This window comes from Mauremys reevesii, linkage group 11 (genome assembly GCF_016161935.1).
Source record: "Mauremys reevesii isolate NIE-2019 linkage group 11, ASM1616193v1, whole genome shotgun sequence".
In the NCBI taxonomy this organism is placed as follows: domain Eukaryota; kingdom Metazoa; phylum Chordata; order Testudines; family Geoemydidae; genus Mauremys; species Mauremys reevesii.
In genome coordinates, this window is record NC_052633.1 from 44590733 (window position 1) to 44615581 (window position 24849).

A 24849-nucleotide genomic window follows, 5' to 3' on the forward strand; every position below is an offset into this window, starting at 1 on the left:
ATCGGGACATCTGGTCACTCTAGGCCTGATACTGTTGGCTTTCTATAGTTTCCTATCAATGGCCCAGGAAGGCTATATCTCTCTAAGCCTATTTAACCCTTTGCACAGAATCACAACTGAAATACACTTTTAACCACTCTGACACCTATGTCAGGTCAGATAGCTGAAGGTTCAGCCTTTCCCGGATCCAAACACAGTGTTGTACCACACTCTGTCTGCGATAACTCTGCTTCTTAAGCACATTTGAAAATTCCAATGTGGAGACAATCTAAATTAGGGTTCTCCACGAGCTGTTGGTGCTTTTTTCATGATGCTTCAACACAGGATTATGGAAGATAGAAGGCTTCCCTACATGTTGGCCTGGAGTCCATCTTTTCCTCTAATGAAGAAAAGGTTCCTCACCAATAATTATCCAGTCCATTCCAAGCACTCTGTGGACAATTAAGGACTGGTGTCAGGAAGCTTGGAAGCATGAGAAATTTCCACCATCGTGCATTGGAGAGCTGCATGCAGATCTCTGAGGCTGAAGCCAGGAGCAGCCTTCGATGAAATTACCCAAGCACTAATGGGAGATCACCCAGAAAGGAAGGGTATGCAGGAGCAGAGGAAATTGTACTGTGATAGAAAGCCTTACTAGGAGAGGAGGGGACAGGCTGTATTACCTACCATGATTCAGTTTGTGTGTTCCCACCGCAGTCCTGTTGTAGGACCCCCTGGGGAATGAGTTCTGAAGGAAAAAGGGCACTATAAGGTCTTTTATGTTCACACCAGCACTTTTGTCGGTGAAAGTTTTGATGGGCGGGGTGTGTGTTTTTTTCACTATGTACTGAGAAATACTAAACCAAGAGAGTGAGTTAAGGTAGACAAAAGTGCCAGTGTAGCAAAAATACCTCAGTCAGCATACCTATCTAAAACAGGGGCTTCCTGCTTTACAAAAACTGATCCTGTAGACTTTATGTAGAGAAAACTCCCATTAACACTTTTGTCTATATTGGGACTTTTGGCCTGGGGCCATGAATGTTTGCATCAGGCTATGTTATATTATTGATCTAAGTGAGAATGTGCTGTGCAACTCAGACAAATTGTGGATGGTCTTTCTGCTAGCTTCAGCTACAGTATTGCAGAAGGGATCTGACTTTTCTTTTTATAATGAACACTCAGCACATTATAAGGCTCATTGTCCATACTTTGAGCATGAGCCACAATCCTCCCATTTTAAAGGATATTCTAGTTAAAAAGCAGAAAATGGGGACTTTGTTAGAGAATTTATTTCAGTTTAAAAAAGAATAACAAAGACATATTCATATGGGTTTTCTATTTCATGCCTGAAAGTCTTAGCAGTGAGCAAAATTCTCACTGTGTATTCTTTCCAGCTGAACTACAGTTAGACAGCTAAATCGGTAATGCAGTCTAACATGGTCATATTAACCTAGTGAAGCAGAAAAGACCATCTGCACCACCATGAATATGACTAAAATAGAGCACGCCAGCAAAAAGCTTTTAACAATATCTAATGCAAGGAAATCTTATGAATGGTATTTTAAAGGAGTACAATGTAATTGATGAAAAAAGTATTATAGTAATTGTTTGACCTTCAATGTAATAAGCCTGCAAAAGTGATTTATAAACTGCTTTGTAACTCAATTTCATGTGCATTAAAAACCATATAAAAATGATTTTATGTACTTCACTAATATTTAACTGTGGGCAATTTAATCAAGTATTCATAATTTGTTAGGGAAAATATATAAGAAAGCTTTCAAAACAGCTCCCAAGATGTACTGTTATTGAATCCTAATTACACAGATTGAAAATTGGCATCTCCAGCAGCTGTCCACATCACATTTTTCTCTTGATTTATGTAATGGAAATTTTTGTGTGTACAGTACACTGGATATGAATGGAGGTTTCCCATGGAGTACCGTAGGTAAATCTCACATACATTTATTTTGTATTAAAAAACAGAAGTTAAATACTGACTGTATAGTACTTTAGTTTTCAAAATTAAATAGGCTAAGCTGTGCTATCATTTGCTATGCATTAGCTACTGTGCATATGCTTCCCTGAAAGACATACTATATCAAAACATTGCAGTATTCTGTCTTTCGATGAGTCAAAGCATGAGCAGATTAATCTCAGTGCTATAGATTAATAAAAATTAACTATCAACAAACACTGCTAATCAGAACAGACTGAAAACAACCAAAAACCAATCCCTAACCCAAATGGAGTTTTTACCCACAAAAGGGAGAAGTATCAGAGATTCCATGACATCCACTAGGAACTGCACTATTGCTATTGATTTAATTGAGGAGGTGCTCAAATACTACGGTGATGGGTGGCAGTATAAAATCCTCAGAGAGAAATGTAGATAAATATTAATCACAATGCTTGTTCAATGAAATGTGGCATTTTTCATCACTTTAATTATTTGATGATGGTTTTTACATTATTCAACTAGCTTTTATGGTAATTTGTTACTGTATTCTCTGTATGTCAAAGGCATTAGAGCTTCCATTTGTTAGTTGGGTTACATTATACTTGAAGGATTTGCTGTTGTTTGTTTGGGGTTTTTTTGCAATTCTCATCCCCACTCCTTGCCCACATTTTCTTTAATTACTCCATTTTGTGTACTTCCACTGCTACTTGTATTTCTTATTGTGGTGCATCATCATCCATTCATCATCATATAGCCCACCTTGAGTTGCAATATGTCATGCTTAGTTATGTACATCTGTGCAAATGAACTGAAGGTATTTATGTTGAATGGGTGTAACCAAGGGTAAAATTTGGCTCTTTTCCTTTCTATCTGTAAAAGTCTAGAGAAGAAATACACAATTTAAATGTACAAACATGAAATATGTTTGTGATGGACTGGGATCATGGTAAAATTGAAACTCAACTTTAGTTTTCCTGTTTGGAAAATTAGGATGTGTAAGTTTCCAATTTAAGTTATAGAGTAAATAAATGGATTTCAGTGAAATGGCAAAGGTACATTTTTAAGTGTAGGAAATTTATCTGACAATAAAAAAACATAAATATGTATTTAAGGACATGGTTGCCTAGTAATGTGACAATTACATGTTATATCATGACTTTCATGAATGTATAGATTTTTAAAGCCAAAAGGAACCATTAGGTAAATCTAGTCTGACCCCTTGTAAAACACAGGCTATTGTATACTACCCTTGTACTGAGCCCAAAAGCTTGTGTTCAACTGAGGCATAAACCTGACTAAAGATAACTAAAGCAATATTACTTGTATATAATATTTCTTAGTTGTGCATTCTGTTGCTAAACAGTACACACTATGAGATTTGTGTTAACAGATTACTTATGACTGGTCTTTCTATACACTGTTCTGGCATTGTGAAAGAACAAAGATTTTATCACAAGTAACTAATTTTAGTAATTAATCTTTCTTATTTAATTTATATCTAGGCAAACTTTTTGGATTCAAGTTACCTGGACTGAGACTCTTAACATACAGAAAGCAGTCCTTACCACAGGAAGACCCTGATGCAGTTGTAGTAGATTCATCTAAGCACAGTGATGACTCAGTGGCTATGAAGCGCTTTAAATCCCCCACAAAAGAAAGCTGTAGCCCTTCTGAAGTGGATGACACAAAAGCACTGATACAGCCCAGAAAATGTTCTCCTTTGGTTAATATATCAGGACCTCTTGACCATTCTTCACCTAAACGGCAATGGGACCAACTTTACCCAGACACGCTGCAGACAAGTACACCACTAACTCATTCCAGATCAAAGGAAAGCATTTGTACTATAAGGAGAGCATCTTCAGTACATGATATAGAAGGATTTAACGTCCATCCCAAAAATGTTTTTAGGGATCGTCACGCAAGTGAAGGTAGGGTTGAAAATTAATAAATATTCTGTGATATATCTGAAGAGGGATTGTTGCATTGTTTTTAAGTTATCACTATTTCTTAAAACATAAGAGATTTTACAAATGTCATTAAAAATGATACTAAGAAAACAGTAAGGGTTCAGTCTTCTCACCCGTATGCATGGTGAGTTAGTACCTTTCTCCTGGGGTGGTAGCTTATATTTTAGTTCTTAATGGAAGTATGGCAAAATCAGAGTCAGTGGTTGCAAAACTGCTGTAAACATTTACAAGCCAGGAAATGACTAAGTTAAAATTGCATGTGTAACCTTAATTCTGCCCCTTTTGGTCACATGCATTACAATATGGCCTTTAATTATATGAAATGCTATTTCTCAGATAATGCAGTATTATATTATGCAATTTTTCTTACAACCCTTGACACATGTATAGTAGTCTCATGACATGCATCCGACGAAGTGGGTATTCACCCATGAAAGCTCATGCTCCAAAACGTCTGTTAGTCTATAAGGTGCCACAAGACTCTTTGCTGCTTTTACAGTATTCTCATTGTCATAATAGTCCAGTGTTGGTGGCAGGGGTTAACTGACACTAGTACAAGTCAGCAATAACTCCATTGAAATCTATGGAGTTACGCCAGTGTAAACCTGGAGTAAATGAGAAATGAATCAGGACCTTTAACTTTTTATACTATACATGTTCTCTTTCAACCAGAAGAATTTTCCATGGGCCTTTCCTCCTGTTCTCCCGAGCTAGTCACTCCTAATCACTCTAAGAAGTCTGGGGAATGGGCTCTATGGTTTTCAGTTCCAGGAGAGAGGAAGCTTGGGAGACCTGGAGCCAGAAGATATTGGAAAATCAGAAGTTTGGGGGCCCTGGGAGTTAGGGAAAATAGAAAATGTGTTTGCATTGAAAACACTAAGACCCATGCATAAAGTTTTCAATAACACTGACATTCTTATGCATTGGAGTATGGAGTTTTCAATTCCAGCTACTAATTTATGTGGAAACTTTTACACACTCAGCCCAGGAAGTTGTGAATATCCTGGACAATGTTGTGTGCAGGTGCATAAAACTTATCATGAAAAGACATTTTCAATTTTAAAGACTTCCAACTAGTCTCCTTTTCCTTAACCCCAAACCTCTGCAATCTCAAGCTTCTCTGGCTCTTTTTTCTTCCTCTTCTGTGAATCCTAGCAGTTCTGCAGGAAGGAAACTCTGCTTCTGTGAACCTCCTGAGAAATCAAACCTCTGAACCATGCACTGGGGTTAACAATAAGATTAACAAAATGTTGACATTATTCCTTCTAATTACTCCTCCTGCATTAAATAAAGTCAAACAGCACTTGCCATGAATCCACAGCTATTTATACATAAACATCAGCTGTGGAATTAGAACATAAGGCCCAGATCCACAAAGGCTCTAAGGCTGTGTGACACTGTGCATTGCAACACCTAACTTTTAGGCACCTAGAAAAGCATAGACACAACGCTGCCATCCACAAAGCCTGGGTTATGTCAAGGCTGATTCCCCACTCTGGCATTTTGAGTGCAGAAGGTGGGAGCCTGCAAGGATTCTAAAAACTAGCACTGGCCACTCCAGGCTTGTATTACACTCCCAGAGTTTCTCTATGACCTGGGTTTCAGGTTACAGTGCGAGCCGAGGCACAAAGATCAGTTCAGAAACTGGAGCCAAACAACTCAAAATTATAAATTTTCATTTTGGTTTGACCCATTATGGAAATTTCAATCTGGATCTTAATTTCCCCATAAGTTTGGACCCCAAAAAACATTTTGGTTGTTACTTTCTATTTTCAGAGCTTTGGCTGATAAAAATAATGCTCAGCTGGTATTAATAATATGGTGTAAATATGTTAAATTAAGTGTAATGATACATTTTCTTTAGTTATGAATGATAAAAAGTTCTTGCAAAAATATTGATACAAATTAGTCCTTGACATTCTGTGGAGGAGCTAGATTTCACAGAATAACTACTTTACACGTTTAAAATACAAAGCAAAAGAAATCTTAGTAACCTACATGAGACATTATACTATATATATATATATATATATATATATATATATATATATATATATATATATATATATATGTGCTATGGATGTTGTACGTGATCAGAGCTGCAAACCATGAGCCTAATTCTCCATTGTCTTGCATATTTATATCCAGGCCAAGTGCAAAACTGATATAAAACTGACCTCTTTTATGAAGGACTATAAGATCTACTAATGAAAAGTGCTATAGAAGAGTTATGTATTATTGTTACCATCATTCTGATTGCACTTGGCAAAGATGTAAATGATGATATAAGGCACAAGTGCAACAGCTGCCCTCTTGGCCAACACACCAGGACCGCCAGAGATAAATACATTATTTGCTACAGCTTGAGTTAAAGAGCCTCTGTAGGAAGGGGCTATAACAACTCATATCTTTTGTAAATTGGTACAGAGTGGGACCTGTAACACACACTCACCAGTGGGTTACATAAGGCCGTAGAGAATCAGGCCCTGTATCTTTATACAGTACAGGTGGATGTTAAATATGCTATAGAACAGTTCCAACAGCAGGATGAGTCTCAAGATTGTAGTAGCAATAGCAACCATCCCTGGTGCCATCTGTTGGGAAACTTATTAGAAAGTAGCAACTTATGCTGTAAGGATTTATTAAATTTTTAGCCCATGAGTCAAAATCCTACTCATCTTATTCGCACAAATAAGGCAAGCAGGATTTGATCCAACAATTTTTTTTTCACGGCACTCAATACAGATGTTTTAGAAGGCAGGTACTATAGCTGGAGCATATAAAATCCTAAATAAGGTCATTGCAATCATACAAGGACAAATTCAGTGGTCCTAATCAAGCAAAACATCTGGCCCAAGGGAGGCACGTAGCATAGGCCAATACATTTCTTTTCACTATTCTATGTGTTTCTAGATCCGTAATAATTAGGGATTTTATGCAGAAGTCATGATTGAAATTGAAATGTAGCCTTCAGATTTAAAACATTTTTACATTTCGTCAATCTGAAAAAATATTAATGGAGCCTGTTTAAGATTCTAACAGAACCAGAATAAGGTAATTTAGTTTGCTGGTAACTGCATTAATTCAGCTGGGTTACCATAGAAGGCAAGGGTCATTGAGAACACCAGTTATTTCATGTGGTCCAGCTACCTATCAATATGTATGTCAAAAATATTGAAGCTGCAGTTGTCAGCTTGTTTTAAAGTGCAGTTCTGTGCTGAAAAGTGTGACTCAGTAAAAATGGCAGGGTGGCTTTCCAGATTCAGTTGTGTGTGTTTCATTGGTTTCCATATCAAATTTACTCTGTTTGAAAGTATGAAAGTAAAAAGCCAGGGGGAGGCTTTATTATCTACCTACCCTATGCTCCAAATGCAAGATGGGTTTTTTACACTTCAAACACCAGCACCAGTATTATAACTTCTGGAGGCAGTTTAGGCCTTCATCTACACCTGGGCAACCTTAGTGGCTTCAGATTATGCCCTCCATAACACCTGTGCAATGTACCAAAGGCTAAAGAGATTTTGAATAGGTGTCGCTGAGATCCTACTTAAGCCTGCAGAATCTGAATTACTGTTAATGAGGCATGAAACAGAAAGAAAAATGGGCCTAGTCCTTGGGTATGCCACAACCCTGTTTGGCATAGCTAAGGAGAGATGTATACTGCCTTTGTGCTCCCTAAATCATCCCAGTTCCTAACAGCCCACTAGGAGCCGGGTGTGCCATCTATATCCCGGGGACAAAAGCAGGTTGTGCGGAGCCAGCTCCTTTCCAGGTGCCTGGCATGGCAGTTTCCCACCCCCGTTGAGCTGATCCAAAGCCCAAGGAAGTCAGTAGAAATATTTCCATTCACTTTAATGGACTTGGATTAGGGCCTATCGGCACATTTTACAAAATATTTGTAGGCACCTAAAGATGTACATGGGCACCTAGACCCAGATCTATGACAGGATTTAGGCATTGTGATGCTGAACAGGTAGCTTTTAGTATCTAGAAAATCACAAGAACAACAGTAATGCACAAGGCTGAGTTAGGAGCCTAGGCTCCTAGTGGGATTTTCAGAACCACCTAGCTGACAAACTCCCATTGAAATCAATGGGAGTTAAGTTGGGATTCACAAGGGGTACTTAGGTGCTACAACACTCCGCACCCCTGAGGAAGGTGTCAAGCTCCTGTACAATGCAAGGGGAGAATGAGGTGCCTAATAATAGGATTCACAAAAGCCCAAAATGTTGATCAGGGAACTGCCCAAACTAGCCACAAGGAAATGCTGAGAAGGGGGATGTGGTCTAAACCCCACCACTCAAAGTTACTTAAGTGCCTAAGTGTGGGCCAGAGGGAGGCCCATGTCTCCATTTGAGATTCAAAGTCTTGGACCCTCTCCTGGAGTTGGGCATCTAAGCCAGATCAGCCCTTTCTCAAGAAAAGAGGAGGAGGAGGAGCTATTGCCCTCTTGCACAAAGCCCAGTGGTTAGAGCAATCACCCAGGACATGGGAAACCCAAGTTCAATTCCCCTTCTGCCTGATTTGGAGCAAGAACTTGGATTTGAGTTTCCCAACTTTCAGGAGCATTCCCTAACCATTGGGCTATAATGTAGGTCTCTCTCCTGTTGAAGCTGTTCCAATGTGTATAAATACACCTCAACCCCAATATAACGCTGTCCTCGGGAACCAAAAAATCTTACCACATTATAGGTGAAACCATGTTATATCGAACTTGCTTTGATCCACCGGAGTGCGCAGCCCACCCCCCCCCCCCCCCGGAGCACTGCTTTATCATGTTATACCCGAATTCGTGTTATATTGGGTCGTGTTATATCAGGGTAGAGGTGTAATTAAATATTCATTGGAGCAGGGGGCACTGGAACCTGAATCTCTCACATCCCACGTGAATGTCCTAACCAGTGGGCTAGAAGTTATAAAGGGGCGGGTGAGGGTGGGGGCAGGGAAGAAGAGAAGCACAAGCACAACCACCACCTCTGACTGTTTTATGTGGATTTAGGCATGCCTGCGGCATACCTACTGTATCGGGCCCAAGAGGCAATTTGTGAATCCTGCTGGGGCTTAGGCATGAATGAGATGCATAGACATTTGGTGCTGTCAGGACTGAGGCAGCTGTTAGCCTGTCCAGCTGCCAAAATGTAGGTGCCTCGGGAACTTTAATGGAGGAAACGTGGGTGTCTAGAGATTTTAGGCACCTGCAGGGTTAGGCAGCCGCTGAGCAGGGATTTTGTGAATGCTGGTGGTGCCTAAATGTTGGATTTAAGAGCCAAAAGAGGCAGTTGGATGCCTATGTCCCCTGTGTGAATCCCACCCTATGTGTCTAGCTGCATCTGTAGATGCCTAAATCAACCTTTGCAAACCTTTGCAAATCTGGCCTTATGGTGCTTATTTAATTAAAATTGACCATTTTGCCACTTCATGGAAGGATAGCTTTCTTCTTCAAAGTGCAGTGTTGGAGGATCAATCTCAAAATCAGCATATTGAGGGGGAAATGTATTGGAATTTTGCTACTGAGGTAAGACATATGGTGGAGATTTTTCACTGCTGTAAATTGTCATAGGTCCATTATGGAGTTATGATAGTTTACAACAGTGAAGGATCTACCACATAAGTTTAAAAAGTTGTTGAACATAATCAATTATCAAAATGGTTTGATCTTAACTGGAAGTCAAATTGATGGAAAATATAGTAATTCCAGTCAGATATATATATTAACCAGTATATTGTGCATTCTCTGATGTAGATTTTAGTTTTCTTCTTTTCTCTTCTCTTCTTTATTCTTATTATGCTGAAAACCAGACAATGGTCGCAATGTCAAAGGTAATGTATGAGTATAAAAGGTACCACCCAGTTCTTCAGCTGCCACACTCCTTGGCATGTTAACTTGCCTGCTGTATGAAATGTACAAATGCAACATTCCCATGCTGACCTCTGTAGGGCCAGGTGCATTACTGAAATGATCTTTGTTTTAGTTTGTTGGAGACATAATGAATCCCCCAATTATAGCCACTACATTAGCTACCACTCCTTGGAAGAAGTGAAGGAATGGTTAAATAATAATTATGCTTGTTCTTCTTAAATGTTTGTTAACAAAAGAGAGAGAGAGAGAAAGATTTACCTAATTCAGCGCTGTAGTCCTTATACAGGCAAAAGTGTTATTGAAGCCACTGGGAATTTTGTTTATGAAATGAGTGTAGAATTGGATCCTTAATGAACAATCAATAGTTAGGAGGCATTTTGTTGTATTTCAGTTACCATCTTACAAGTAAAGAACATTAAATAATAATCAGGACCCATGTGGCAGTCTCTTCATTTATTCCTCTTTTGTCTCCTTAAAACTAGTTTCACGCTCCTGGATGGCAGGGGGTATGGTTTCAAGCTTACTGTAGTATTCAATGGGCATGCATGAACTTCATTGCCAATATCACATTGAAATAACTCTTAATCATGTACACTAGTATTCAGAAATAATTTCTATTCACCAGAACAATGACAGGAAAAGGTGGCTGGGGCTGTGCCTTTTATATGCCATTTGGATTTAATTCCATAGCTCCTTCTTCTGCTTCTGGAAAATACTTCTTGCACAATGCATCAGAAAACTGAATTCTGCAAGAGAAAACAGAAAACTACAATAGCTGTAGCTAAATTTGGGAACTGTTTGGTTCATGATTTCATGCATGCTGCAAAAGTGTGTGTACCTGGTAAAATGTCTCCTTACTAAACTGCATGTAGTGCATGAGCTAAATTCTGTAAGCAATTCATCACCAGTGGACTATGAAGTCACTACATTTGCTTCTTGTGTATGTCAGCAGAGTTTTAAATATAGTGCAATGTCTTTTTTCTGTAAAACAAGTTTTGTAAGTGAATTTATTGCTGGTGAAAGATTATGGATTAACATCACAGGAGAGGGAAGTCCTCAATTAATCTACAGAACAGGTACAGCACAAGCAGTGGCAGTGCAACACTGCCCCACCAACGTGCCTCACATCTGATCTAGAGGGATTTCTTTTGGGGCAAAGGGAGGGATATTTCATTCTCCATGTTTATTCAATCCCTGGCGCCTCTGCTGAAACTGTCAACAAGGGGCCAATTAGTGTCAGTTGTGGTGGTATTTTGTTTTTTTTCTTTTGTTTTTTCCTCTCCCTGGTACAGACATCTGTCTACTAGGAAATGAATACAGAGCATCTCACAGTTGGGAGTAATTTTCAGTCATTGCAAACCAGACATTTGGGATTAACCCACTAATGTCCTTTAATGAAGTAACGTTATTAACTCATTGTCAATAAGACATTTTAAACCTTGGAATAACTTTTTTGAAGCCAAAGGATAAAAAGCAAGGTTCTAGTCTAGTGTGCTGTAATACTAATACTATAGAAAGGGAATCACTAAATCTCTAGTTTCAGAGTGGTAGCCGGGTTAGTCTGTATCAGCAAATCTCTAGTGAATCACTAGTCAAAGAGCTAGTCAAACAAATAGAGCTATTTCTCAGAGAGGGGTAATTAATTGGATCTCTAAACTTCCTTACAGTTCTCCAGTCCCATTCCCCTCTTTAAAAAGATTACTCTGTATCAAGCACATTTTTTGGCTTCCAGACCAATTTTATAAGATGAGCGTAGAGTAATGTTCAGCTATATAGATTCAAATGCCTCTGTGCAGTATTGGAAAGAGCTTTAATGGACATCCATTTCATGAAGCAGCTGAGTTGTCACTGTTATTGAACAACTATCATGAATCTTATTAAAATAACACAAGACTCTGAAACATATATGGAATATGATAGGAAGTCCTATTTCTCCAAATAATCTGTTGAGAATGACAACTGTAACAATACTTCTTGAAAATCAGCGTACCAGTATAAGAGGTTTTTCAGGAACATTCCATAATATTCACATGAGTCAAATCCTAAACCCCTTATTCAGTTGAAGTCAATAGGAGCTTTGTCTAAATAATGTCTGAGTAAAAATTCAATAAAGATCTCGGGGTTTTGTCCATTGTTGGGTGCCTAAAAAAACAAAATGTAGACCAGATGTTACTGAATACTTCAATTCAAAGAACAGTTCTAAAATTATTTTAATAGTTTTACATATGGTTTATTGGATCAAATCCATCCCAGGTATATTTCTATTTGCTCTAGTAGAGTCGTATCATGGATGAATTTAACTCACTGTATATATTTAAAAATATTCGTTAGAACCAGTTATGAATCTAATTTTATTTAAAATCGCTATACACTGGACCATTGCCATCTCAGACTGGAGCACTACCAAAGCGGATCAGATTATAACATTGGCTAAATGACCATAAGACAAATTACATAAGTAGAGCACAGTCTGTCGAGAATGCAGTAATAGTAAATTGGTCCTCTATGGAATAGACTTCAATAAACAACATGAGAATGAGATTACTGATTGAAAACTGTTTGGTACCATTTTCTCTCTATTATAGTCCTGGTCACATGAATGAAAAAAAGAGATTTAGAATCTATGTGCAAATAAAGACACAGCAGGCATTAAGTACCAGGGTATCACAATAGATGCATCATGCTAAGGGACCTAGATGTCATAGCTGATTAATTAAACCAAGGGAATGAGAGACACAGGTTATAAAATACCTTAATGAGGTAGATAAATACTTGTTTTTAGTAAAATCACTTCAACATTTTGCATTTAAAATTACTATCGTTTCTCCATCTCCACTGTAATTATTTTGCAGATGGATGTCAAATAATTTTAAACCATATCTGCACTCAGTTAATTGATTGTTATCTAAAATACCTGAAATGATTTAATCAGCAGGATTTGAAGAAAGGGCAAATATTCAAATAATATTAGTCAATTTACCAAAATATGCTCAGCTTTTATAATTCATGATTTTACAGACATAAGCAACACAGGTGTGTTTAACCAGCAATAGCAAAATAATCTTGTGACTTGGCCATTCAGTGAGTCACAAGGCTGAAGACTAAAGCTCTTGAGCACCCAGGCAGAACAGCTATTCCTGTACAAAATCAGTTCCTGTGCCCTTCTTTAATTTTTATATGTAAAGTAAGGACATTATTTTTTCCAATCTATAGTGTGACTGGTTCAGAATTTTTAGGGACATATGTACACAGCATCCATTGACATGTTTATCCATTGACTTCATGTACAGTACTGTAGGCTGTGGACAAAGGGAATTAGGTATGCACATTCAAGAGCAAATTTGTCCCTTATTGGCCAGTAAAAGTCCTCTTTTTATACAGACTTTTTTATTATAAACAAATTCTAGATTAACTATTTTAGGTACATATTTCTGTGGTTCATCAGTTAAAAATCATGGACAACGTCTTTAGTTCTCTCCATTTGTCAAATATTAAGTATGCTTTCCAATTTTTAGGACCTTTCAATCATATCAAGTCCAGTCTATTGGGATCCACATCGGATTCGAACCTCAACAAATATAGCACCATCAACAAAATTCCACAGCTCACTCTGAACTTTTCAGATATCAAAAATGACAAAAAGTCTTCATCGCCTCCTTCTTCGGAGAAAACAATTATTGCACCTAAGGTGAAAGATCGAACGCACAATGTAACAGAGAAGGTTACCCAGGTAGGATCTGGTTTACAATCCAATACTTTTTTTTCTCTGAATTCCTAGTCTATGTTTTAATTCTATTAAATTCATTTTTCACATTGTTTATTCTGAAACCTTGTTCATCGTGAATGATTTGGATGTTTCCAAAACATTTTAAATTATTGAGGTTTGTGCTTTCTAGTTCAATTATTATCCGTGCCAGGTGTAAAAGGCGTCGTTTTGTTGATATTGCTAAGCTTCTCCTAAAATGCCCTATTATATTCCAAAGTGGTGTAAATACTTAAAAACTTTTGCTATTCAATGATGATGGGATGTAGTCTGTTATTTATAGTGTTTGGGCATTTACTTTATTGCAGCCCAGTGTCCACCGTGACTCTACATCAGTGATTCCTGACAGTGCCTGCTCAATCAATATGTGACTTATTTTGGTACCTTCTCTTTGTTAGCATCTGTGTAAGCCTGTGATAACTTCTGCCAGCAGTGGGGATGTGATGTGTAATTTAAGCCAAGTTGAGCACTCTGAAAATCTGGCCCATTTTGAAGGACATTTGTTTTAATCTGCTGAAATATGTACCCAAAGCAAATCTGGCTGGTGTAGGATGAACCATACTCTAACAGGAATGTGTACAGTAGACTGAAAGTCTAGAAAATTGTAGCATAAACATTAATGGCTTTTATACCATAGCCTTTTGTATGTGGAGGGGTGGAGCACAATCTCAGGAGTGGGACTGGAGAGATTTTGCCTGGAGTGGACACCATCTCACCAGAACAGGATAAATATGATTGGTCCTTTGGTGTACATGCTCTTTCTGTGCAGATTGGGGATTGGCCCATTATCTGGGGAAAGGAGTAGGAGATCAGGAACAAGCAGTCCCTGTGTTCCGTACAATCAGGAAGTACAGGAATTGTTAGTGTGAGAGTTTCTTTTGTCCCTGACTCCTGTGCCTGAGCACAGGCGCTGGTCACAATTTGTCCCTAGCAAACTGATCTGCATGCTAATAGTGTGGGTGGGTCTGGGTGTGTATGTATAAAATACACAGTAAAGTAAAGGTGGGGGAGAGAGAATATATACACAAAATTCACACTTTGTGTATTTAGGAAAGTATAGTGCAAGAAAAGACTCTCGTTAAGTATTGTCTGTTCTGTGAAAGTATCTGACGTATAAGATTGTGCTGTAAATGGTTGTTGTGGAGTTATCTGAACTTAATAATTTATTGAACACAGGAAGACACTGAAGAGTCCAAATACAGAGACTACAGAGGCTGGAAAGGTCTTCATCCATTATTCAATATGATCTATATCCAGTTTGTCACTATAGGATGCATTGCTCTTTTGCTAGACTGATGAACAGAGTAGAATACAGATAAATGGAATAAGTTTTCATTTTTTAAGACATCAGAAGCAGTTAATGGGAACACCAGTGAATTTTCATTGCACACTTAGGAAATCAGCCTACTTTTAGCTGGACAGTGCTAGTTAATGGCCACAAGAACGTCAGCTGTTATACTGGTTACTGGCTGGATTGAAGGATAGAGCCCCAGGAGTTAAGAAACCAGTGATAGATGAAATTCTAGGGGCCCGAAAGGTCAATATGGATCAGCATGCAAAAGTTTGGGTGTTTATTTAAAGCTTACCAGAGCTGCTTCAATCTGTAAATATCACAAGACTTTGCTTTCTTGTGAGTTTCTCTGTGCTTGCTGCCATCAGATGGACAGGAAAACTGCTAGAACGGCCTTTCTTTTAGCATTTCAGTGACTCATAATTCCAGTTCCAGCTAAAACAGCAAGTGCAGTGGTGTGAGAACACATAAAAATCGAGTTGAGTTCAATTTTAGCTTAGGGTCGAAGTCCTGATTCATTCTTGTTTTATACCCTATCCACTTCAATTACCCAGAGTTCCAACCATTGAAAATTAACATTTTTTCTTGGCCTCCTTTTTATATTCTAGGGCCACTGAGTTGCACTGATTTTTAGAAAAGTATTATCAAAAAATTTTGTGGGGTCTGACCATAAAAGGAGACACACAGATACAGCTGGCATGCACCACTTTGAAAATATACCACCAGAATACTTTTGAATTTTATAGGGTATAATAAATTATTCTATTTGTTTGGAGGAACAATCAACCTCTTGCATGAAAAGACTGGCAGTCATATCTCCAGTGACCCAATGAGGTTATTCTCCTTTATACAGGGTTACAGTCATAAGGAACATGAGTGGAGTATAAAACCAAGAAAAATGTGAAGTCTCACAAAACATAATGATCCATTAGATTTCAAGCTTTAATGTTTATAGTCTACCAAAAGAGATCAGATTCAGCCTCTGCTGATTCAAAGGTACAAGTTGCACTGATCTTTGCCAATGGGAGTTGCTGCACCTAAGAAGATTCTGCCCCAGTTACACCGCCATTCTCTGGGGGACCGGACAGTTCAATTGGAGGATGGCAGTTTAGATTCTCTCAGAGGCTCCATAGGAGGACCACTAGTGGAGTCTAATGTGGGAATGCCTTGTGAATCCATATGCCCGGGCTGCCATAGTCACGTCATCTTTGAAGGCAGCACAGCCCCCTTTTGTGTCTGTAATGTATCTCTCAGTGCCTTTGGAGCTCTATGTTATTAGGGATAGTCCTGTCTCATATAGAATCTCTACCCATTCTGCACAGGCATAAAATGGTCTTCTTAATTCTAACCTATCCTGACATTTCATACAGCAGTGGCCCTTAAAATTTGCCAGTTGTCTTAGAAAGTTAAGTAGGATTTTTCAGTTTGATAACCCTCATGTTTGCAGCTTTCAAGGCATTTTCTATAGCAAACACTGAGAAGGACAAGTGAAATCTGCAGATACTTAGAAACCCTTCCCCCCCCCCCGTTTATATACTGTGTCCTAAGTAAATCCAAGAGGATTTTAAAGAGCTAACATGCCACCATAACATATTGCACAATCTATGGCATAACTATCCATGAAGAAAAGTTTTCTTCAAATTCTACTGCACATTTGCCCTGACAGAATGCCATTCAATGTTATTTGAAGGCTTTCCAGTTTATCTATATTCCAATCAAATTTCCAGTTAATCAGTAAGTATTAACACAATTTATAGGTCATACATCATTTCTTCACAAAACCACTCAGTCCAAGTGAAAACATGACCAGACACTTCACCTCATATTTGCAGTAGAGGTAACGGTTGGTTTTGGCTTAAAAGAAAATTCTTTTCCTTCCTTTTAATATGTATTAAAAGTAACCACTTCATTGTGAGAAGTCCATTGCACTTGCTGTGAGATCAATGAAACAGGGCATACCTCATGTATTCAGCAGGCACGTTTGACCTGAATATACTTGGTACATTCAACAACAGTCAAAGGGGCAACATGAAATAGAAATCAGTTGTGACTTTAGCCCAGTTAATCAATCTCAAGAACCTTTTAGAGATAATCCTAAGTAAGCCTCCCTCCCTCTGGTCCTCATGCAGTGCCTGGCCAGAGCTGCAGTCCTTGCTTTCTTGTGAGTACAAGGAATGCTCTCTGCGTGCCAGGAAAGCTGGCTAGCTGGAAGGGTTCTCCCAGCACATTCGCTTAAGGGGTGCAGCAATGTCCATGTGACTGATGCCTATTGATGGAGTGCCAGTGGCATTGAGCTTCCTACATGCACAATGTGTCATGGAGTTCCCCTTGAGACTGTGTAGCTCTGCACTTACACCACTGACTAATAGGCAAGACTAATGTCTAAGGGCCAGATTTTCAAAGGCACTTAGGTATCTAAGATGTAGATAGGTGCCTGGTGGGATTTTCAAATGCACCTAGACCTGCATCTGTAGGCACCCAAATACCTTTGAAAATCTGACCCTACTAGATTTAGGGAAATTATTTAAGGCCTGGCCCAATGGCTACGGAAGGCAATGGAAGTCTTTCTATTGACATCAATAATAACAGCTACTATTATTATTTATATTGCCCAGTGCCTAGAGACCAACCAGGCTAAGTCCACAATGTGCTACTTGGCCAATGGCAGATTGCTGAAGATGAGAAGAACTGTTTATAAGCCTGCATGGAAGTATTAATGGCATAAGGAGGATCTAATGTAATATAGCCTTCAACTTTCCATAGATCTGATTTATTCTTACTGCCTTTTTCTACTGCTGCCATGCCAGACAGGTTCCATACGCCTCTGCCCCTTGACAGAAATATAAAATAACATATTGTCCATCCTACTGGAGAAATAGAGATACAAGTTGTATTAGTTCTATCTTAAAATTAATTGGTGCCTTAAATGTAATTGGATTCTTATCTTTCCTATAGTTCCCTTTAGATAGTTAACTTGTGCCTTCAACCATTGCACTTTCTTCATTGGTCAGTCGTGAAAGATTTAATCTCTTCTGGATCCATTTTCATATATTTTAAATTATTCAAATTAGTTTTACAGAGAAATCTTTTTACATCTAATATAGCAAAAAGTCAAGTTTCATTAAAAAAACCCTAGGTTTTATAAGTTATGCAAGCATAACTCAAGCTCAATTGTCTTTTTCTAAACTCTGATGGGCTAAATTAGTGCCAAAATGCACAATTCCTATCTGCTAATGGGTCTATGTTATGGGCAGATTTTTTTTAAAAATCTACATTTATTCCCCAAACAATTTAGATATTATGAAAGCTCCAACGGAAATGTCTCAGATCGGCTTGACCTGCTGAGAACATTAATTCTCACTAAATTTAAAATTAAATTTGAAATGCTCTGTGAAAAATGCTTCATGGAACACTTCCAATTTAATTTGACATAATCTTACGTCTCTATTAACTTTGTGTCTTTCTAAAAGACTAATACAGAACCACAATGGAAATATACCATTTACTGTAATGAGAGAAAAATCTAGTAGCAGAAATATATTCCTTCCTGCCTTATTACCTTCACTTCCCAGCCTTTTCCTTTATTCCTAAACTACATACGTGGATACAGGGCCAAATCCTCATCTGGTGTAAATAGATATAGTTCCATTGAAGTCAATAATAGTATGCCTATTTAAACCAGCGGAGAACCCTGCAAATAAACTAGATCTGTCTGCCTTTTACAGACAAATTTAGATTATCCAGGAATAAGTTACATTTTATTTCCTGTGCATCAACAACACAGCTATTCATGGGGAAAAACACTGACAAATGTCAGTTTTTTGTGAATTTGACTAGAGGTAAAATTTTCAAAAGTGAATTTGGGATTTTCAGAAGCACCTAACTCCAATGGGAGTTAGACACATAGGTGCTTTTGAAATCCCACTGGGTCCCTATCTGCATCTATAGGTGCCTAAATACTTTTGAAATCTGGCCCGAGGCCATTTGTACTCTAGGAAGCTCACCATGTTTCTAGCTTTCTAAGACAGCAAAGAAGTTTTTATAGCAGGTTTGAAAACCCAATGCAGAGATTAACCAACAGGATATGAGAGTAATGATACAGGGGATAATGATAAGTCAATGTCATGGTCAGACTGAAGCAGTGCTCCAATATTTTGTTCTGGACTGGAGTGCATCAAATAATTCCTCTCCTTCGTTCCCCACACACAACATACCCTGACCATTCAACTTCTTTTTTCCATCCCCAAGAGTCACATCTCTCTTCCCTTGTTTTCCATTCCTTGGCTTTATTGAAAAAAAGCCACTTCCCACTGCTGTGGTCTGGCATCTCCACCATGATGGCAGCTATCTCCATAACTCAATGCCATGGAGGGCTGTCAGCTCATGCACTGCATTGAGTTGTCAGAAAGCATGAGAGTCTCATTCTGTGGAATTTGGGATCTCTGTGATGCATCATTAATAGTGGACCTAGTAGTGGCAGAATAAGAAAGATGGCAGAATGGGTTCCTTTTTCAGAAAGTATCTAGGGGAAGGAAGGAAAATATTTGCTTCGCTTCTATCACATTCTGAAGCTGGATAGGACATTCAAGGAATGAAAAAGAGAAGGGGGATGGTACAAAGATGGTGAGACAGAGAGAAAGGAAATTAATGGAAGTGATGATGGGAAATATTATCATTTTTAAAGGCCAGAGGGGAAGTAAAGGATAAAAGAAGGTTAGCAAGCAAATAAGAGCAAGTAGCAGTTTGGCTGAGGAAAAGGTGGGGGAGGAAGAATCCCTGAAATAACAGCAGTGATTACAGCTGAAAAGAAATACTAATTTAAGTGAAATGCAAAATTGGGGAGAGGAGGAAAATAAGTACAAACAGTATCTTACAACTGATAAAATATGGAACACAACATAATTCTTGCCGTGAAGCGTTTACAGACAGTCTGAAGATATGAACAAGTATAAGACAGTGAACAAGCATTAAGGGGTGAATGATCATTGTAGTTATACTATTACATAGAACAGGTGCACTTTGGAATTTGTTGACGGAGGAAAGCCTAGGATCTAGAGGTACTAGCATGTTCTTAGTGCTATAATATGGGGAGTGGCAAAAAAAGACAAAAGGAGGTTTCAGGAGAGAATCTTGGAAGGACAATAGGTGTTGAAGGGAGAGATAATGGCAGAGATGTCAATAGTGGTTGAATAGCAAAGGGGTTTTTTTGAAAGTGAGCATGTGAACCTTGAAATGTTCATGGAAGAAAATGGGACATCAGTGCAGATATCCTGGAAAAGGCTTTCAGTTATAAGAGTTTCCTTCTCAGTCCTCTACTGAGAGGGAACATGGGTCTTGCATTCACTGTGGAAAAGTCAGGGAGAGTAGAAGTCCTTAAATCCACAGTACAGCCCCCTAAATCCAAGTAGCTTCTACGGTTTTGATTGCCTTCACTACTCCTCTGGTTCCTTGTGGCTTCTAGTAACATGTTTCCTGCAGAAGCTGTGCTGCCAGGAAATCCGCCAGACCACAGTTTGTCCTAGAAATTTGCTCCCAAACCATCGGCCTTACAAACCAGAGAAAGAACCCATGCAAGTAACTGTAGACTTGGGCACAGATCGTAGCATCATAGACTCATAGAAATGTAGGACTGAAAGAGACTTTGAGAAGTCATCAAGTCCTGCCCCATCTGCTGAGGTAGGACCATCCAAGAAAGGTGTCTGTACAACCTCTTCTTAAAAACCTCCAATGATGAGGATTCCACAACTTCCCTTGGAAGCCTATTCTAGAACGTAACTACCTTATAGTTAGAAAGTTTTTCCCGTTAACTAACCTAAATCTTCCTTGCTACAGATTAAGCCCATTACTTCTTGTCCTACCTTCAGTAGACATGGAGAACAATCGATAACAGTCCTCTTTATAGTAGCCCTCAACATATCTGAAGACAGTTATCAGGTTCACCATCGGTCTTCTTGTCTCAGGACTAAACATGCCCAATTTTTTCAACCTTTCCTCATCAGTCAGGTTTTCTAAACCATATATATTTTTGTTGCTCTCTTTTGGACTCTATACAATTTGTCCATCTCTTTCCTAAAAGTGGCACCCAGAATTTGACACCTTACTCGAGCTGAGGCTTCATCAGTGCCGAGTTGAGACAATTACCTCCCGTATTTTATATGACACTCCTGTTAATACACTTTGGAATGATTGTAGCCTTTTTTGCAACTGCATCACATTGTTGGCTCATATTCAACTTGTGATCCACTGTAACTACCATATCCAAGTCTCCCCATTTTGTAGTTTTGCATTTGATGTTTCCTTTCTAAGTGTAGTACTTTACTTTTGTCTTTATTGAATTCCATCTTGTTGATTTCAGATCAATTCTCTAATTTGTCAAGGGTGTTTTGAATTCTAATCCTGTTCTCCAAAGTGCTTGTAAACCCTCCCAGCTTGGTGTCATCTGCAAATTTATAAGCATATTCTACACTCCATTATCCAAGTCATTAATGAAAATATTGACTAGTACTGGACCTAGGACTGACTTCTGCGGGACCCCACTTAGATACACCATCCCAGTTTAATATATACCTCCAACTCGGATTCCTAGGTTTCATCTCCCCTTCAGTGAACAGTGAGCATGGGGGAGATGAGATTTTCAATTAAGACAGGGAAAAGGGACTTGCTTGGAGAAAAATAAAAAAGGGAGATTTTGTTAATGAATTTAAAAAGTATGAGGAAAATCCAAGGCTGTTAAAAACACTGAAAGGGAAAAAACACATTAAATTAAAGAAGCAAAAAGAAGGAAAAAAGCAACAGAGAACTTAATAGTAGAATGTTCTTATTTTATATGTACAAACAGTGTTGTTATAACATGTATTCTGAAGGCTTTCTATAGATGATACACTGGAGAGTATGTCTTGAGCAGAGAAAACCAGACAATGTAAGAGCAAATCAGTTCATTTCCTCACTGGTAATGGTGCTTCTCCATTCATTTCTACTCTTTTGTATCCTAAAATGGAAAGGTGAAAGGAGATCTCACCCTCCTCAGATTATCATTATGTCACTGCAAAGGGTGTCTTTCTCACAGAACCATGGAAAAAACCAATGACGTCACTTAGACTGTTGCCATGCCAGTGCTGAATTGTTCCTTCTTATGTATTTTCCAATGTTTCTTGAATTTTAAAGGAAGACAGTAAGGGCTAGATTCCATCACTCTTCCTCGGGTTGAGTAGCATCTTACTGCTTGACTAGCCCCATCAGAATAAATAGATCTATTCAGATTGGGGCAAGTTGTGACAAACTAACTCCCATTGTGAAGCACCTCCCTTCATGCGACATTCCATTGAACTTAACAGGAGTATCTACTGAGTAAGGTACTGCCAAAGATGAGTAAGAGTATCACAGTCTGGGTCAGAGTGGAATGCTTTTCAACATGAGGAAGGGTGCCAGAATCCAGATCTAAATGAGCAGATGCTGGGAATCTCATTGGACTCCCACACTGTGATCTTTTCTGGCACGTTCAGCTGCCAAGAAAAGACTCCATGCATAAGGCACATTTGGAGCTATATATGTTCTGACCATATTTTCCTCTGGATTCCCCTCACTGTATAACAATCTGAATCTTCCTGGGACAAATAGACATCTCAGCAATTTTGTCAGATTGCCCTTCCTTAAAAAATTGGAGCTGTCATGTTCCATTGTACACATCTATCACTCGAATTAGAGTTTTGGTAAACTCCCTTACAGCAGTTTCTTATCTTCTAAATTATAATTCCAGGGGTGCTAAGGGAGACTATCTTCTTTAGGACAGACTCAATTTTTTTTTTATTATTATTGTTTCTGACGAGCTGTTCAGGAGAACAGTCCCATTTCTACACATTTTTTTTGCACTGACAGGTTCAGATGGGGTCTTGACACTGATTACCAGAACGAGACAAGCCTTCCCATAGGCACAAAAAGTTGATTTTATTAAAGAAAGCAGCAATGCAAAAATCTGACATCTGTCCTTTAACGTTTTTAATGAATACAAAAAAGGGCTTCCAGTTCTAAAATTACAGCCCACGGAGGTACAACAGTAAGCAACTTAATCTTTTCCCTATCTTGTTTTATTGTAAACTCCTCATAGGCATCCAATTCACACTAATGTCTGACTCTGAAGCCAAAAGCAAGCTGTTAATTCTACTGTGAACAGAGTCAGAGCTGTATGGAGACTGTAGTAACCTGTATCTATCGTCCATTGAAAAAAAAGGAAGAGGTAATTTCTGAATATCCACAGCCTAGGCTTGGTAACAAAACAAACTAACCAAACAATGAACATACAAGCCAGTAATCCTTTAGTCATGTTTCTTTTTTTCATAAATAGAACGTATGGCACCAAATCAGCAAAATTCAGAGATTGCCAATCCCACTCAAGTCAATGGAACTACCCACGTGTTCAAGTAAGGCATGTGCTTAAGTACCTTGCTGAATTGGGGCCTGTAGGAATTTGAAGTGTATGATGTTTCATCACAATAGTCACCTTGCAATAAGGCAAAAATCTTCTGGGTTTATAACTTTTAAATAACACTTTTCCAAACAATTTCACCATTACCTTTCAATGAAGGAGATGAGGAAATGTGTATTCTGTTTTCCTGGACAACTGGACACTTGGGTCTGATTTCCAGAAACACTGAACACCCACAGTTTGAAAAGCAAGCTCTCAAAGTTCAGACGTTCCCTGACATGCACTGGTAGATCCTATATATTCACTACATGCTTTTATAATCTTGGCCAGACTCTGTTCTGTCAGTCCCAGAAGATCAAGAAATAAGTAACAATAGCCCCCAAGGCCAGTCACAGCTGTTGATATAAAAATAACTATTAGCTGATCATGACTTCAAATTAACCTTCAGGTTTGCAGGCTAAAAGAAGACTGGTTAGCAGCATCTAGGACAGACAGGGGCAATATAAGAACTAAAAATAAACCAAATTATTGAGCTGTATATTTTCAGCACTCTGATTCAGCTGACACATTGCATTGTTTACAACACTATACAATAACTCTTACACACAAACTACATTTCAAGGCTGTTAGTTTTGGAACACAGGCTGACAAAAGCTAGGAAGTTCTAAATTAAGGGGGAACATACCTTATGATATGTCTTCCAATTACATGTCACACTAATAATGCTTGTAGTGTGGCATTTATCTGGTTACTGTATTGAACATGTTGTTTATTCATTTCCCCCTTAAACTGTGAATTTTCTTAGTTTCATAGGTTGCTATCCTGATCTAAATGTTGAATTAGTATTGCTCATACAGAAAGTTTTGTTTTTATTACATATTAATTTTTAGTAAGTAACAATGCAATATAATTCCATCTTTTTAACTGTGTAGTTTCATAATTACTATACATTGTCCTAATTGTATAAATAGTATAAGTGCATGTAATATGATCATTTAAAAATGTAATTTGTATGATGAGCATGTGGAAAAACAGCTGTGTACGGGAGAGGGAACCCCACAGTGATGATAAAACTAATGAAAATCAATGGGCTTGATTTTCCACCACTGTGTACCTTGTGTAATCATTCACACCTGTGCAAAATTGCAACCAAATCTCAATGATGCAGTCACTTTGCACAGGGATAAATCACTGCCCCGGTGGCTACTACTGTATGTTGTAATACTTTGCCCTCATTTTGGTTGTTAGGTTAGTGTGCAGGTGCTGGGTAGTGATGGTGACCTGTGCTGTACAGAAGTTCAGACTGGATGGTCTAGTGGTCCCTTCTGGCCTTAAACGATATGGCTACAGGAGGTGCAATGTAGTAAAGAATCAAGCACATTGTTTTTAATGGATTTAAGAAAAATTAGGATTTTTCTCTTCAATTTTTTGGCATAGAATAAAGTAAAAAAAAGGTCATTCCTTCTGGTGTAAAAACAACACTTGATTCAACCCTCATAAACCTGGTAATCACAGACCCACAGAAATGATATTTCAAAGCCTCCTCCTTCCTTCTAGTCCATCCTCTTTGTGATGGATGAATCCTAAAAGGGATCGGAACTGCT

The 24849-nt window shown here is 38.4% G+C and overlaps 1 protein-coding gene and 1 long non-coding RNA gene across 4 annotated transcripts in view; one reads left to right on the forward strand and one right to left on the reverse strand.

Moving 5' to 3' along the window:
• The window catches only part of KCNH7 (potassium voltage-gated channel subfamily H member 7), a 320233-nt gene that overhangs the window by 210920 nt on the left and 84464 nt on the right, over positions 1–24849 (forward strand). For 2 of the 3 annotated variants that reach the window (XM_039495388.1, XM_039495390.1), the window contains 2 exons: positions 3442–3870; positions 13285–13499. In XM_039495388.1, coding sequence (XP_039351322.1) covers positions 3442–3870; positions 13285–13499 — 644 coding nt within the window. Of the gene's footprint in view, positions 1–3441; positions 3871–9708; positions 9730–10251; positions 10276–13284; positions 13500–24849 lie in introns of all 3 variants that reach the window. The other variant, XM_039495387.1, reaches the window with a different exon arrangement.
• On the reverse strand, positions 10414–23524 carry LOC120374938. Its single transcript, XR_005586353.1, has 4 exons — positions 23393–23524; positions 15119–15258; positions 11760–11911; positions 10414–10515 (listed from the first exon to the last, which is right to left on the reverse strand). It is a non-coding gene; the product is annotated as an uncharacterized LOC120374938 (long non-coding RNA).